Genomic DNA, 16,649 nt, shown 5'->3' with positions numbered 1-16,649 from the left:
GAGCCCAGCGGTTAGAGACTGAGCAGCTTGATGGGTGCATGCAGGGCCTCAGGTGGTAAATAAGTGTGGAGAAGTAGAGATCCGCCCTCGGGTCAGGGTCGGGGATTTTTTTTTTCCCGGGTGTCTTGTCCCCTGTACCTGCTCCCAGGGATTATGGGTCTAGCATTCATATTAAATGACTTGTGCTACTGCTGGAATGGTGGGTATCGCCCACATACCTGGAAGGTGAGGAATAGCCACTCACCTAGTTCACCCATAGCCTGGGCCAATGGAAGCCATCTCTTCCTTTTGGCTGGTTTTCTGGCCCAGGAGAAACTCACCACTGTGTGACTGTGGTCACAGAACCGCGTCCATGTGTGTTGTCCTGGCACTTGTAAAGGACCCTCCTCACCCAGTGTTCCTTCCGGCTGGAGCTGACAGCAGACCTGTCTCAACGCTTAACACAGGGAACACAGTGGATGCCAGAGATGATGTTACGTGTTGTGAAGAGTGTAGGTGAGAGGGTTCCCAGGAGGCTAAGGCTTAGGCGAGTACAGAGGCTGTTGAATCAATCACTTCCTCTTTTTGCAGGTGCTGAATCTTTGAGTTTTGGCCATTTGGTTACCCATGAACGTGGGGAGTTGAGATATCTGAGTAGCTGAGGCAGAGGGACATTCCTGAGGCACCCGGGCCCCAAGCTCAGCATTTATCATCTGGGCTTTTGGGGCACACATTCTCTCCAAATTCTAGTGACCTGGCTTCAGAGGGTTGGCCATTTGGCAGCAATTTTAAAGGGCCCCAAACAGGACCCGTTGTCTTTGCTTGCTGTTTATAGTCTTGTTCCTTTGAAAGTTGAAGCTCTCCCTTCAATATCCCCCCTGCGCCCCCCCCCCCCCCCCATTAAGGTGCAATATATCAGAGTGGTCTCAGCCTGCTGGCAGGTTGATTTAATGAAAGGAGTTCCATCGTGGCTGAGAATTGTATACCTCACCTTTCCTCGGTCTGTGAAATGGAAATAACCTGCCCCTGAGCCTTATTTTTGTTTTATTCTTCTGTTCATTCAGGAGGTAATTTTTGAGCACCACTGCATGCTATGTGTTGTTCTAGGCACTAGAAATGTAATGGTGAATGAGTTGAGCAAAGTTCCTGTTTTTAGTCATTCAGAGTTTGGTCCTTGCTGGAATCCTAACGATGGGACAGAAATATGGGGGAGATGGGTGTTACTGAATGGAAGGAAGGAGGAGGGAAAGAAAGATACCCCATGTTCACTGATTCACATTTCTGGGCTCACTCACTAGCCTTTGGTTTGGGAATCACAGGCTAGACGTTTTTTGCCCTCCAGCTGGTATCCAGTTGCTTCAAAGATGGAGTTCCCCCAGCACACTCTCTCCATCCCCCACCCTCCAGGACATTTGTCCAGAAATCCAGCTTTTTTCAGGTGGGAGGAGGTGCAGTTTACTCAGCACTAACTCGTCTGAAAGATCAGCTGCCTTTCTGAATCAGAAGATAACTTTGTCATTCTTTTCCAACTGAAAACCATGACTCATCAACTGGTACAGCAGCTGGATGGCTTAAACGTCAGGCTGTTTGTTCTGAACAGCCCAGTACAGGATTGGATTCAGGCTGTAGAGAGGAGCCTGTTGGGAATGGCTGAGAAGTCTCTAAGGAGAAGAGGGTGCTGTTTACCTATGGATGGAGTGTTTCAGAAGCGGCGAAACCAAGCCATCCATTTCTTCTTTTAATGTAAGTCTCATATAAGCCATTCTTTTCTTTTTGTTCTTCCTTGGTCTCTGGAAGAAGTGAAATTGGACATTTATAGAAGCCCAGGCAGTATAATAAAGAAAAGCAACCAGAACAATTCCTTCCTGTGTGTTGGAACATTTAAGAAAGGGCAGCTGTGAAACCTGTGTACCATGGAAAGGACCTGGCCTCAGCTGGTTGGGACTACAGACCTGATGGGTAAGATTGTTTTTTGTTGATTTTAGCCTTATTTGATAAAAATGGAGCTTTCTGAGTACTAAGTTAATTATTACTTAGTCTATAAGTAATCAGTTTGCCTGAGGCTCTTGGAACCAGAGACCTGAGACAGTTTGATCTGGTGAAGTCTGACACAAGACTTAGAATGAGAAAACCAGACAGTTTTGTCCCTTACCTGGGGCTCTTTTCTACTGAGCCTTAGTCTTCTCCTCTGTAAAACGGGGATAATCATCCTTCTCTCGCAGGATTGTTTTTTAAAATTATTTATTTTTGGCTGCGTTGGGTCTTCATTGCTGTGCGCAGGCTTTCTTTAGTTGCAGAGAGCAGGGGCTACTCTTTGTTGTGGTGCACGGGCTTCTCATTGTGGTGGCTTCTCTTGTTGCAGACCATGGGCTCTAGGAGCATGGGCTTCAGTAGTTGTGGCACACGGGCTCAGTAGTTGTGGCTCTCGGCCTCTAGAGTGCAGGCTCAGTAGTTGTGGCACACGGGCTTAGTTGCGCCATGGCATGTGGGATATTCCTGGAACAGGGCTTGAACCCGTGTCCCCTGCACTGGCAGGCGGATTCTTAACCACTGCGCCACCAGGGAAGTCCCCAGGATTGTTTTAAGAATTAAATGAGGTTAGAGAATCTAGGAGAGCCGTGTCAGGATGAATCAATACTTAGGGGGAGAGGTAGACTTCTCATGGTTAGGAGTTGCCTAAAAGGCAGACAGGAAGTCCCCTTTTCTGCTAAACTCCACCAGTAATGTTTGAAGAGCCCTTTGGTAATGTTGCCCACGTTCTCTCCTTAACTCTTTTTAGCCTAGGTCTCCTTGCAGCCACGCCTCTCTTTGCTTTGGTTTTTGGTGTCAATGAAGACTGTTCTGAGGACAGGAAGTGAAACCAGTCCCATAGGAAGGTGAACTGGGGGTCTGGAGAATGACGGAGTGCTGACCCAGCAGTCTGGAGACCAAAAGCCCCCTTATGGTTCCGTCAGCAAGTTCTCATGTCTCCTGCCCCCTGAGGCACGATGGAGCAGACCCACATAGGTGGGGTGCTTTGGCTTCTTGCAAAGAAAGGTGTGCCCTGAATTGTGGCCCGAACCACAAAGCCTCAGTCCTATTTTGTGAATCGTCAAGTGGTCATTCTCCTTCTGGACTCCTCTGCACTGTCGTCAGTCATTTTGTGGCTTTTCTGACTCTTGGTTTTCGGGGGCGATTACGTGTCTCCCCCTGCTCTGACCTCTCAGCATCAGTTTGCTTTGGGTTTTTAGCAGACCCTTACTGGGCTGGAGCACCCACTTACTAACAGGCCTCCCTCCCATGAATATTATTTTCAGTTAATTAGTTAATGAGGCCTTAATGGATCCAGGCTGTTGTTCAGATTGTCGAGGCCTAAGCCCTTCCTGGTCTGGCCTGTGGCTGGCTGAAGGAAGGGCAGTTTTGCAGCTTGAGGCTCTGTCTAGAAGGGCAGGCCGGAGGGGAGGCCTTTGGCTGCTGGAATTGCTGCAGGGGATTAGAACCCAGGGTCTTGGAGCCAGAGAACCTGGATTTGGCCTCCTGGGCTGCTCAAGGGTGGCCTGGAAGGAACATTGTCCAGAGGGACTGTCTGCAGCACATGTCCCCTTGTCTGGGGTGCTGGTGGCTGGAGTGTGGAGGAGGGCCCTGAAGAATCCCTGGTAGGCGGGAGGGGGATGAGGTGAGGGTGAGGTAAGTCAGACAAGGCCTGAGGCTGGGGGCCCGTGTTCTGGGGTCTCTCACACCCTGACCAGAGTTGGCTCTGCGGGGCTGCCCTCCACAGACCTCCCTCCCTGTGCATGTCCTTACTTAGAGAGGTTGGCTCTGGGCCCTGTTTACCCACTGCCCACTCCAGAGGCCAGGGATTGAATCGGAGCAGCTCCTCCCATTTAGGGCCACTCTGCCTCCCTCTTCTCCAAGCGTCACGCTCATGTCCTCCTGTAAACCTTTCCTGCCAGACTGACCTCAGTGTTCCACTGTGGCCCCTCACCTGGGCTGCCGGCCGAAGAGCCCTCCTCCCAGGCCTCCCCTGCCCCCTTGCCCGTCGCCCCCTTAGCCCTAGCCCACACCCGCCTCTCCCAGAAGGGAGGTGGTCGCACTCCTTCTGGAGTCTGGGGGTTTCTCCTGAGCTCGGGTTGCTGTTGTCCTGGCGGCGGGTGATAGAGTTGGCCACTTACCAGCCCTGGGATCTTGGGAATTTCCTTGATCTGGGTATCTTCAACTTCTTGTCTGTCAGACTGAGATGATAAGACACTCCTAGGATGGTTATCAGGAATGAATGGGGTAATATATGTAAAGGGCACAAAACCCATTTAACAGGTCTTGGTTTTACTAAGTCCTTTGGGCCATGGGTTCTTGAGAGCAGAGAGAGCAGTAACCTGATTTTCTCTCTCTTTATTATTTTTTGTTGGTGGTGGTGAGCCCTCATGCTTAGCTGTGTGGCCACTAGAGACTTGTTTAGTTGTGAGTGTGCCTGTCCAGTCTTGCTCTGTGCAAGGTCCCGGGGTGGGGCAGGACAGGCAGCAGCAGCCCCTTCAGGCTCAGGCCGCAGTCCTCACCCCCACCCCACCCTTAGCCTCATCCGCCCCAGGAGAGAGCCAGCTGCCCCAAGAGATTTCTCTGTGTACCGACTTCAGCTGCTGGCACACGCTTAATTCGGTAGTGGCATTCTTTGCCTGTAGATTTGGGCTGCCGCATCCACTGGGGTTAGAGATACCATTTATCCTCGGTAAATATCAGGCCCTGTGCTTAGCGTTTTCCACACTCATAGTCTCCACTTAAGAGGTCTGATACGTGCCCCAGTGTGCTAGCTGGTTAGTGGCAAATGGAGATCAGAACCCGTGTTGTTCCCCTTTAGACATGTCCCTGTGCTGCTCAAGCTAGACCTCTGCAGCCCAAAGGAGAAGCAGCTGTGTGGTGAGAGAGCCCTTCCTTTTGAAGGCGTTTCAGTTGTACTTTTCCCCACTGAGCTGGCCGACCCTGGGCTGGGACAGGAGTTGGGACAGTTGCAGAGCCCAGGCCCTGAACATGAATTGAGAGCCCCTGCTTCCTGGCCACTGTGGGTTCTTGGCACCTTCAGCTGCAGCATCCCCCCTTGCAGCCTCAGCTCTGTATGTAAATTAGCCTTTTTTTTTTCAAAATAAATTTATTTATTTATTTTTGTCTGTGTTTGGTCTTCATTGCTGCACGCGGGCTTTCTCTGTTTGCGGCGAGCAGGGGCTACTCTTCGTTGCGGCGTGCGGGCTTCTCATTGCTGTGGCTTCTCTTGTTGCGGAGCACGGGCTCTAGGTGCGCGGGCTTCAGTAGTTGTGGCTCGCGGGCTCTAGAGCACAGGCTCAGTAGTTGTGGTGCACAGGCTGAGTTGCTCCGCGGCATGTGGGATCTTCCCAGACCAGGGCTCAAACCCGTGTCCCCTGCACTGGCAGGCGGATTCTTAACCACTGCGCCACCAGGGAGGTCCCTAAATTAGCCTTTTATTCCCTGCCTTTTTGTGCCAGTATTTGGAGTGGAGTCAAGAGCCCTTTCTACCCACCCTTTGGGATAGACCCGCCCATGGCACACCCCACGAGATCTTTTTTCCTTCCTTGTTTCCATTCTTAAAATCCACTCTCAGTTTTTACTTTTGTATTGAAAGTCCTTGCAGTTGCAGGTTGAGTAAGATGGGGGTGGGACGTGGGGAGGAGATCGTCTGGACACAGTGATTGTTCATCCAGCTGTGTCTGTCCCTGCAGGTGTCATGTGATTCTTCTGGGGAGCTGCTGCTTGAGTGGAAATGCTCTCAGCGGTGGAGAATGGACTGGACCCCCGGGCTGCCATCCCGGTAGGCAACAAGGGAGAATCAAGGGTGGGGGAAGGGGTGCCGGGGACAGCCATTTCATTGTTTTTTCTCACTTTGAAATGCATTTGCACTGTTCAGAAAGAGAGGCCTGGAGTTGAGAAAAAGTTGTAGCAGAAGCAGGCTCCGAGGAGATCCTGCCCTTTCTAGGTCATCTTATTGGTGATAAAATGGAGATTTACAAAAAACAATGGAGATTGCATGTAGGTTACCTGAGGACCAAGGATTTCTCCAAAGAAGATATACAAATGACCAAGAAATACATAAAAAGACGCTTAACATCATTAGACATTAGACAAAGGCAAATCAAAACCATAATGAGGAAAACAGAAGTAGGGTCACCACGGACATAGAAAACAAACTCATGGTTACTGGGGACAAGGTGTGGGAGGGATAAACTGGGAGATTGGGACTGACGTATACACACTGCTGTATATAAAAGAGATAACCAATAGAACCTGCTGTAGAGTACAGGGAACTCCACTCAGTACTCTGTAATGGCCTATATAGGAAAAGAATCTAAAAAAAAAAAAAAGGTGGATATATGTCTATGTATAACTGATTCACTTTGCTGTACACCTGAAACTAACACAACATTGTACGTCAACTATACTCCGATACAAATTTTTTTAAGAAGGTAAAATAAAATAGTAAGAAAAAAAAAAAATCATAATGAGGGACTTACCCAGTGGCCCAGTGGTTAAGACTCCGTGCTTCCACTGCTGGGAGGTATGGGTTCAGTCCCTGGTTGGGGAATTAAGATCCCACATGCCGTGCGGCGCAGCCAGAAAAAAAAAAGAAAACATAATGTGATACTTCTTCATATCCACTAGGATGACTGTAATCGAAATGGCAGACAATAATAAGTATTGGTGGGGTTGTGGAGAAGTTGGAACTCTCATACCTTCCTGGTGGGAGGGTAAATTGGTACAGCCGTTGTGGAAAACAGTTTGATAGTTCCCCAGAAAGTGAAACATAAAGTTGCATGTGACTCAGCAATTCCACTTCTAGGAATACACCCAAGAGAATTGAAAACATATTTACACAAAAAACTATGAACATGAATGTTCATAGCAGCGTTGTAGCCAAAAAGTGGAAACAGCCCAAATATCTATTTATCGATGAATGGATAAATAAAATGTGATATATCTATGCAATGGAATATTATTTGGCAATAAAAAGGAGTGAAGGACTGATATATGCTACAACACAGACAAACTTGAAAACGCGCTAAGTCAGACACAAAAGGCTGCATATCATATGATTCCATTTATAAGAAATGTCCAGAATAGGCAAATCCATAGAGACAGAAGGTAGAGCAGTGGTTGCCAAGAGTTGGAGGAGAGGGGAATAGTGAGTGACTGCTAATAGGTACAGGGTTTCTTTTGGGGGTCATAAAAATGTTCTAAAATTAGATAGCGGAAATGGTTGCACAATTCTGTGAATGTACTAAAAACCGCTGAGCTGTGTATTTTAATGAGTGAATTTTATGATATGTAAATTATGTCTCATTAAAGCTGTTCTAAAAAAGGAACATTTAACTTTTCAAAGAACATTAATTGTGTTGGCTAAAATAAAAATGAAACAGTGAAATATTTGTCCATGATCCTATCACCTAATAATTCAAACCAGTTTTTCTGCAGTCCCTTCCAGTCCTTTTCCAAACCCTTAGGTAATTTTGACATATGTACTTATATTATGATAGAACGATCTTAACTCTGTATTTTCAAAGGACTTTATGTATATTTTATAATTTATTCATTTAGCAAACATTTACTGAGTACATGTGCCAGGAGCTAGGCCCATTGTTGAGGGCACAAGGATGAATAAAAAACTAGTCCTACCTTCATAGAGTAATACCCCCAGCTGTAAATCACCAAGTATTATTTCCATTTAACAGATGAGAAAGTTGAGGCTCAGAGAGGTTAAGTGAAATATCTGAGGTGACCCAACTGGTGACTGACAGAGCTGAGACTAAACCCAGGCTCTGACTGCCAGGTCTAGGATCTCTCTTCATGTAAAGCGTGCTCCTATTTCTGGGTGGTTTTATTGTTCTAAAGCAGCACTTTTTGCCTCTTAACTTGTTGATTCTCAGTGGAATGTTGGCCATGTGATTAAGGTGGAAAGCCTCACCCCTGCCCTAAATGGATTACCCAAGCTCCCATAGCTGTAACTCTGATGGAGCCAGTATTTAAACACAAGGTTTATATGGCTATCAGCTCACTGAAGTTTGGTTTAAAAAACAAACAGGGATTTCCCTGGCAGTCCAGTGGTTAGGACCCAGCGCTGTCACTGCCGTGGGCTGGGTTCAGTCCCTGATCGGGGAACTAAGATCCCGCAAGCCTCTCTATGCAGCCAATAAATAAGTAAATAAAAAATAGAAAACAAAGAAATTTTAAAAACACACATATCTTTGCAAAAACTAACAACACGTCTTGGGGTGATTTTCCTTTTCTTCTCTCTGCTTTCTCTTTATTTTCTACCGTTAGCCTGTACTCGTTTCGCTACACAGATATGTAGATTTGTGCATGCATGTGGACCCATGTGTTTGGCCACAAGAAGAGTCACATTGCAGGGGTCGCCACAGGAGCCTCTAAAGGCCTGTGTTATGTCTGGCGCCACCCAGGTCATCAAGAAGAAGCTAGTGGGCTCTGTGAAGGCACTGCAGAAGCAGTATGTGTCCTTGGACACAGCGGTCACAAGTGAAGACGGAGATGCCAACAGCATGTGCAGCGCCCTGGAAGCCGTCTTCATCCACGGCCTGCACACCAAGCACATCCGAGCCGAGGCCGGAGGGAAAAGGAAGAAAAGTGCCCACCAGAAGCCTCTGCCTCAGCCCGTCTTCTGGACCCTCCTGAAAGCTGTCACCCACAAGTGAGAGCTGCTGGGGGCGGCGGGGCCGGGGGTGGAGGCGGTTCAGTTGGGGAGGAGCTTCAGAGTGTGGGACGCTGGGCTCTTCCCTCCAGCCATGTGGGAGAGACACAGAGAGCCCTGTGTCCTGGAGAGGAGATGGTGGACCAAGTGGGGTGGAGGTGGGGGGATGTTAGACCAGGGCTCAGTGAGCCCCTCAGACCATGGCCTGGGGCAGCATCGAGCCCCTGGGCTGGTCGTCCTGAGCAGGAACAGGAGCCTTCTTTTTACCACCCTCTGGCACATTCGGTAGTTGCAGCAGAGGTTGTGCGGCCTGCAAAACCTGAAATCTTTACTGTCTGGCCCTTTCCAGAAGTTTGCTGACCCTGCCTTAGGGTGTTTGCACGTGTGTGTGCTACGTATCACACTTGTAACGGGGTAGGGTTTGTTTCTTTTTTTTTTAAGAAGGGTGGCATCCGGCTAGAGCCTCTGAATGTATGCTCTGAGACACTTGTCTTGCTGGCCCTGCCCTGAACCGCCCGGGCTTTGCAGCAGGCAGCTGACCCTGTTCCTCTCGGGGCTATTAAATGCCACCTCCTGCCCGAAGGCGCCTTTGTCAGTGTCTAATCTTCCTTCCCGTGCTACTGCTGCTGCCCTATCTCAGGCTCTTACCTCACTCTTGGGTGGCAGTGCCTTTCTAATTGTCCCCCTTATCTCATTCTGTCTTTCCTTTGGTCAGTCGGCCAACATTTACTGAGCTTAAGCTGACCAGAGCTCCATCACTGGGTTCTGCAGAGTACGGTCCGCACTCCCATGGAGGAGACGTGCGCAGGGGATGGCGGTAGTCAGAGGAGGGGCGTTTACGTCAGACCGAGGCATTCAGGAGCTGAGTTTGGTACACGTGGGGGGGGGCGGTCGGGTTGAGTACGAGCACCCCATCCTGAAGCCTGCGTAGCTGCGAGCACGTCCCTTTCCTGAGCAAAAACCTGTAGCCCACAGGCTCCCAAATGCCAGCCTGGGGTCTGCTTCACTTGGCTGGGGCCCCGGAACCTGTATCCTAACCTAGTTCCCCAGGTGATTCCGATGCACAGCCTGGTGTGGGGAGCATCGCCCCACTTTGCCTCCCTGTTTGATACTCAAGGCCCTGCATTACCTGGCTTTGCAACCCAATCACCCACCCTTCGTCCCTGTGCTGTAACTGGAGCACTCCCCACTCCTGTTACAGTCTGTTGCTTTCCTACCCTTTATGGTTTTCTCTCCGTCAGTCCCTCGTGCCCCAAAGGTTCTCCATCCATCTTTGCGTCTTGCAGTCCCTCAAGGCCCAGCTCAGATACTACCCTCTTCTGTGGCGTTTTTCTTACTCCAACCGAGAGGTGATTACCCAGCCCTCACCCCAGCTCTGCTATCAACAGGGCTCACCTCAGTATGCCCTTGAACGGCGGTTTCCTGGACCAAGGATAGGGACCATGACTCTACCCTGTGTCTTCACAGCTCCAAGGACCTCAACCTAAAATTTAGGGGCTTAGCAGACATGTCCTGGATGAGCAGATGATGTCAGGGGCCGGACGGGTAGTTGTCATGAAAATGGCAACAATCCTTCATAACACTAAACGTAAAAAAGTTGGGGGGTTAGAGCTGAACCTTTCTAAATTCCCCTTTGAACGCTGTTATCCAGGAGTTTTTCACGCCTATGTATATTTGCGGTCGTTACTGGCTCTTGCTAACCAGTGGATAAAATGGCATGTCCGTGATTTGGAGTTGTTTCTTGAAACACGTGTGTTCCCCACCTTCCCAGACACATCATCTCGGAATTGGAGCACCTGATCTTCGTGAGCACGGACGTGGGCCGCTGCCGGGCCTGGCTGCGGCTGGCCCTCAATGATGGCCTGATGGAGTGCTACCTGAAGCTGCTGCTGCAGGAGCAGGCCCGCCTGTGCGAGTACTACCAGCCCACGGCCCTGCTCCGTGACGCCGAGGAGGGCGAGTTCCTCCTGAGCTTCCTGCAGGGCCTGACGTCCCTGTCCTTCGAGCTCTCCTACAAGTCTGCCATCCTAAACGAGTGGACGCTCACCCCGCTGGCCCTCTCCGGGCTCTGCCCGCTCTCGGAGCTCGACCCCCTCACTACCTCTGGAGCAGAACTACAGCGGAAGGAGTCTCTGGATTCCATCTCCCATTCCTCAGGCTCGGAGGACATCGAGGTCCAGCACTCGGGCCATAAGATCCGACGGAACAGGGGGCTCACGGCCTCCTCCCTCAGTCTGGACACGGCCAGTTCGTCCCAGCTCTCTTGCAGCCTCAACTCTGACAGCTGCCTGCTCCAAGAGAACGGCTCCAAGAGTCCAGACCGTTCCGAGGAGCCCATGTCCTGCGACTCAGACCTGGGGTTGGCAAATGCTGACGATTCGGACCCGTCTCTGCAAGAGTGAGTACCCCTCCCCTACCCCTTCCCTCTCTTTCTCCTTCCTTCCTTCTCTTCCTCTTGCCCTCCCTCCCTTCCTGGGGCATGTGATTGCCTGTCAGTGAGCACGCAACTCTGTTAGGGCATAAAGACAGACGAAGGGGGGCAGGGACTCTCCCCCAGGGACTGGAATTGCTGGGAGCTGTACCTTTAGAAAGACTGGGGCCAGTGGGGAGAATGCATTCAGATGGGGCTCAGAGTTGGTTCCAGCCCCAGCTCTGTCCTGGTGACCTGTGACAAGTTATTTAATCTCTCTGAGATTTAGTGTGAAGTATGATTGTCGTCTTCCTCTGGAGAGAAGGAAACTTATAGTTCAGAGCTCTATGTACAGCTTCCAGAAAAGTGCAGTGAAGCACAGTGCATAAGGGTGATCTTCCGGGACCTCACAGAAGACCTTCTGGGGGACACAAAGCCTGAGTGATGCCAGGAAGGGGGTGGCAGACAAATGGGGACGAGCAAGTGTGTGGAGGAGGAGGACACGGAGTGACGAACTTGACTGGGGAAGGGAGCCTGGCCAGAGCCTTCCTTCCTTCAGGCTTTTTAACATTAATTTTTTTTTTTTTTTTTTTTTTTTTTTTTTGTGGTATGCGGGCCTCTCACTTTTGTGGCCTCTCCGGTTGCGGAGCACAGGCTCCGGACGCGCAGGCCCAGCGGCCACGGCCCCACGGGCCCAGCCGCTCCACGGCATGTGGGATCTTCCCGGACCGGGGCACGAACCCGTGTCCCCTGCATCGGCAGGCGGACTCTCAACCACTGCGCCACCAGGGAAGCCCAACATTAATTTTTGAATAGATAATATATTTTTATAGTTTAAAAAAAATCTAAAATATATACAGTGAAAAGTCTTTCCCACTGTATTTATGTAGCCATAAATATTAATTTCTTGCATATTTTTCCAGTTTCTAAATGCATCTGTAACAAATACGAATGTACAAATTTTAAAATTTTCTTTCTTCTTTCTTTTTTTTAAAAATTGAAGTATAGTTGATTTACAATGCTGTGTTAGTTTCAGGTGTACAGCACAGTAATTCAGTTATTTATACATATATATAAATATGTTATATATATAATATATATATAAATAAATATATATAACATATTGTTATATATATAAAAAATATATTGTTTTTCAGATTCTTTTCCCTTACAGGTTATTATATTTCTTATTCCCTTCTTTCCACGAAAGCTAGTATAAATTATAAATACATTATTCTATACCTTGTTTGGGAGATCTTTTCATATCAGAGCTTTTTTTTTTTTTTTTTTCCTATTACAGATTTTTCCATTGTATGAATGTACCTTAGTTTATTGAATCAGCCCAGAGTTTAATGGACATTGGAGTTCAGTGTTTCTATAAATAACCTGTGTATGTGGTCCTTTAGGCCTACACAAGCTATCTCTGTTCAGTAAATTCCCAGAAGCAAAATTGCTGAGCCAAGGAATAAATTAACTTGTAATTTTCACAGATATTGCCTATTTGCACTCCATCAGGGCTGTGCTTGTGTCCTCTCAGCCTTGTCAACAGAAGGTATCATTAAACTTTTGGAAATTTGCTCGTCTCATAGGTAAAAATTGGTAGCCGTCTGTGAAGCATTTCCTCCAGTAGGACCTGTGTTACATCAGCTGTGTTTAGGACCTTTCCACTCCTGCTGTTCCCCACCCTTCCCCCCACCTTGGTTCAGGTCTTTACAGGGCTCCCACCCGGTGTGGGAATCACACCAGGATTGGGTGTCATGGACTGGCCCTGGAGCAGATCTAGTTTCAAGCCCCATTCCACCACCTACAAGCCCAGTAATGTCTCGTACGTGGCTAACTCTTTTTGAGGTTCTGTTTCTTTATCTTTCTTTTTTTTAAAATTTTTATTGGAGTAGAGTTGATTTACAATGTTGTTTCAGTTTCTGCTGTACAGCAAAGTGATTCAGTTATACATATACTTATATCCACTCATTTTTAGATTCTTTTCCCATATAGGTTATTACAGAATATTGAGTAGAGTTCCCTGTGCTATACAGTAGGTCCTTATTAGTTACCTATTTTATTGTTTCTTTGTCATTAAAATGGAAATTCCTGGGCTTCCCTGGTGGCGCAGTGGTTGAGAGTCCGCCTGCCGATGCAGGGGACGCGGGTTCGTGCCCCGGTCCGGGAAGATCCCACATGCCGCGGAGCGTCTGGGTCCGTGAGCCATGGCCGCTGAGCCCGTGCGTCCGGAGCCTGTGCTCCGCAACGGGAGAGGCCCCAACAGTGAGAGGCCCGCGTACCACAAAAACAAACAAACAAACAAACAAATAAAATGGAAATTCCCTCATAGGGCTGGTTGAGAATCAAGTGAGATACCCATGAGTGAGATGCACACATAAGAATGTCTGGTAGGTCCCAGAAATGGCCTCTGAACATCAAGCACATCAGATAGAATTTTCACATGTCGAACGGAAGGATTAGACATAACGTGCTGGGAAGCAGCAGCCCCCACCCCAGAGATGGCTGGGCCCGTGGCGTGACTGAGGCTCAGTCACCTGTCTTAGCCCGTGGTTGTCTCTCCCTCCTCCCGCAGACCAGCCAGCCTTCTCTTTGTCATGTGCCTTGCCTATATCTTTCACGAGTCTTGTGATTGGAAAATTCCAGCTAAGGTCAGTGAATCAGTGACCATCCACCCTGCATGGGAAGTGTTGTCCTGGGTATTCAACGGGAACTCAAGGGAAGAGGGTCAGGATGTACAGACCAACACTGGACAGTGATGTGAGAAAGCATCAGACACCGCGCGCGCGCGCGCGCACACACACACACACACACACACACACACACACACACACACACACACACACACACGCATGCAGCCAGCGCCATCATTCTTAGAGCTGGGCTGGAAGTTTGTCTTGGAGCATTCACAGAGACCAGCGTTTCTAAGATTTAAGGGTAAAGATTCTCACCAACACGTAACAGTTTGCTGAAGTTGTTGTGTTACTTAAATGTATATAACTTAAAATTAGGCATAAACACGTTGTGCTTAAAACTCTTACAACTATAAAATCAAAACATCTACAAACTGGGAATTCCCTGGTGGTCCAGTGGTTAGTACTCTGCGCTTTCAGGGCCCAGGTTCAATCCCTGGTCGGGGAACTAAGATCCCACAAACCTCTCGGTGCGGCTCAAAAAAGAAAAAAGAAAAAATCTACAAATTAAACATGAAGCGCAAAACCCATAACATTCCAAATGAAACTTATTAATGTTTTGCAGAAGCCAAATTACAGTTTGCCTTGAGAAGAGAGGATCGACTGCCCTACACAGCTTCTTTTGTGTTCATTGGGTCTGAATTATAATTATATCCTGAATTATAATTATATCACTGAGAAGCATAGGTGCAGTCTAGCGGTAAAAAGTGTGGACTCAGGAGCTGGACTGCCTGAGCCCTCCATCAACCAGCTTTGCCATCTCGGACAAGTTACTCAACCTTTCTGACCTTGATGTACTCATCTGTAAAATGGGGATAAGAATGCTTCAAAGGAATGCTGGGGAGATGAAATGAATTTAGATCTGTCAAATGCTTAGAGCAGCGTCTGACACAGCACGCGTGCTCACTGGGCGGCGGTGTCATTTTACTGCTGTGTACCTGTGAAGTCCGTTCCCCTACTGCTTGTCCTCACGTGCACTGCTGCCAAACCTTGGTTAGTAATATTTGTCAGAGGTCATTGTCATGAGGCCTTCCCTTGGGGGAGATGATTCTTAGCACATGAGGCCACCTCTTTGCCTTTATTAGTGGCCTTTGACTGCCAGATAGTATTGTGTATCACCAACACAATAGTCTGCATGTTCAGGAAAACTGCAGGCTCAGGATCACTTGTCAGGGGTACTTTATAAGGTGGCCATTCAGATTCTCCAGGCCATGCTTTTAATTTACTTCATACATAAGTATTTATCTATACTTTTTTTACATATACTTTTTTTCCAGATTGTTCTCTAAATGAAAGCACAAAGTTTAAACATTTTCTAATAGAGGACTTCCCTGGCAGTCCAGTGGTTAAGAACTCCGCACTTCTAATGCAGGGGGGGCCTGGGTTCAATCCATGTTCAATCCATGGTCGGGGAACTAAGGTTTCACATGCCGGGCGGCGCAGCCAAAAAACAAAACAAAACAAAACAATTTTCGAATAGAAAGATTTTGGAAAACATGGCCCTGAACCAGACCAGAGTGGAAGGATTGTAGTGGTTTCAGTTTCATTTCTTTTCCTCTTTTTTTTTTGCCCCCAGTTTCATTTCTATGTTTCATTTTCCTCAAAATTTTTAAAAATGTTTTTTCTTTTGCCTTTCCTTCAAAATCTCATCTCTAGCCCTTTTTTCCACTTGATGTACATGTCTCTCTTATTCTCACTGGGTCCTTCACCAATTCTGGTGAAGCTCTGTGAGCTTCATTTCACCTTGACCTGGGTTTTTTGTTTTTTTGGAGTTTTTTTGGCCGTGCCCTGCAGCTTGCAGGATCTTAGTTCCCTGACCAGGGATTGAACCCGTGCCCCCTTCAATGGAAGTGCAGAGTCCTAACCACTGGACTGCCAAGGAATTCCCCTTGACCTTGGTTTTGATTTGACAGAAGCTCTAATTGATCACACAAGCTTCTTGCTGTTTGGTGACATTTCTCTAAGCGTTGTCACTCATTTATTCTAACACCCAGTCTACGCTTGTCATTAAAATCTTTCTTATAGGTTAGGATTCACTTCTAATTGATAACTGTTTTGGTAACGCTAGTGAATATTTCAGTAAATCTGTTCCTTTCCTTACATGTTTATGTTTGTGTACACGGAGGCTAAGCAGTCTTATCAGTGATAATGAGGTTAACATTTATTGATCACTTTGTGCCAGACACTGTGCTAAGCACTTTACCTGCACCTGTATTGTGTCATTGAATCTTTGTCACAGTCATAAAAGTTGGGTGCTGGTACCACATCCATTTTCCAGATAAGGGAATTAAGTCCATGAACTTAATGTTCACATCGTGGGGCCCACAGCCATGTGTTAACCAAGGCCAGGTGGACTCGGGAGGCCCTGCTTTTAATCACTCACCGCACCACCTCCCGGGAGCCCATGCGGAGCCGGGACCTCACAGCGGACCTTGTAAAAAGTCTGACACCCTAGTTCATTTCAGAAGGGGGCCCCGTGGTATGGACACATATAAGTGGTTAGCAAGTGCCCCTCCTCCTCTGCCTGTGGAAACTACCCCTTTCTTTCCAGAACTCATCCTTGCCTACTCGCTGCAAATTGCACTCTTGGATTTTTTGTGGGTCTGTTTTTAGAGTGTGGCTTTTAGAGGAAGAGTGAGTCCTCACCTGCGTTCCCCCCCGTAACTATTCCACAAACACATTTACACCTTTCTCTGAGAGGTCATCTGTTTGTTTATCAAGATACGGTTCACATACCATAACGTTCACCATTGTAAAGTGTACTGTTCAGTGGTTTTCAGTATATTCACAAGGTCGTGAATTCAACATCTACTGCTGTCTACTTCAAGAGCATTTTCATTACCCTGTAAGGAAGTCCCTTACCCATTAGCTATGAATTTACCTT

At 47.9% G+C, this 16,649-nt stretch overlaps 1 protein-coding gene across 9 annotated transcripts in view; it reads left to right on the top strand.

The window, feature by feature from the left end:
- Positions 1-16,649, top strand: part of PLEKHM1 (pleckstrin homology and RUN domain containing M1) — a 51,663-nt gene that overhangs the window by 1,073 nt on the left and 33,941 nt on the right. For 2 of the 9 annotated variants that reach the window (XR_010838166.1, XM_067021137.1), the window contains exons 1-4: positions 1,518-1,938; positions 5,685-5,773; positions 8,415-8,662; positions 10,434-11,060. Coding sequence is in view for 6 of the 9 variants with exons in the window: in XM_067021137.1 (XP_066877238.1) it covers positions 5,726-5,773; positions 8,415-8,662; positions 10,434-11,060 (923 nt within the window). In the remaining 3 variants the exon portion in view is untranslated. Of the gene's footprint in view, positions 1-1,517; positions 1,939-5,684; positions 5,774-8,277; positions 8,663-10,433; positions 11,061-16,649 lie in introns of those variants that run through there. The other 7 variants (XR_010838167.1, XM_067021136.1, XM_067021138.1 and 4 more) reach the window with 6 other exon arrangements.

This window comes from Kogia breviceps, chromosome 19 (genome assembly GCF_026419965.1).
Source record: "Kogia breviceps isolate mKogBre1 chromosome 19, mKogBre1 haplotype 1, whole genome shotgun sequence".
NCBI classification, from domain to species: domain Eukaryota; kingdom Metazoa; phylum Chordata; class Mammalia; order Artiodactyla; family Physeteridae; genus Kogia; species Kogia breviceps.
Note: the sequence above shows the minus strand (reverse complement) of the source record. Positions and strands in the feature narration are given on the sequence as shown.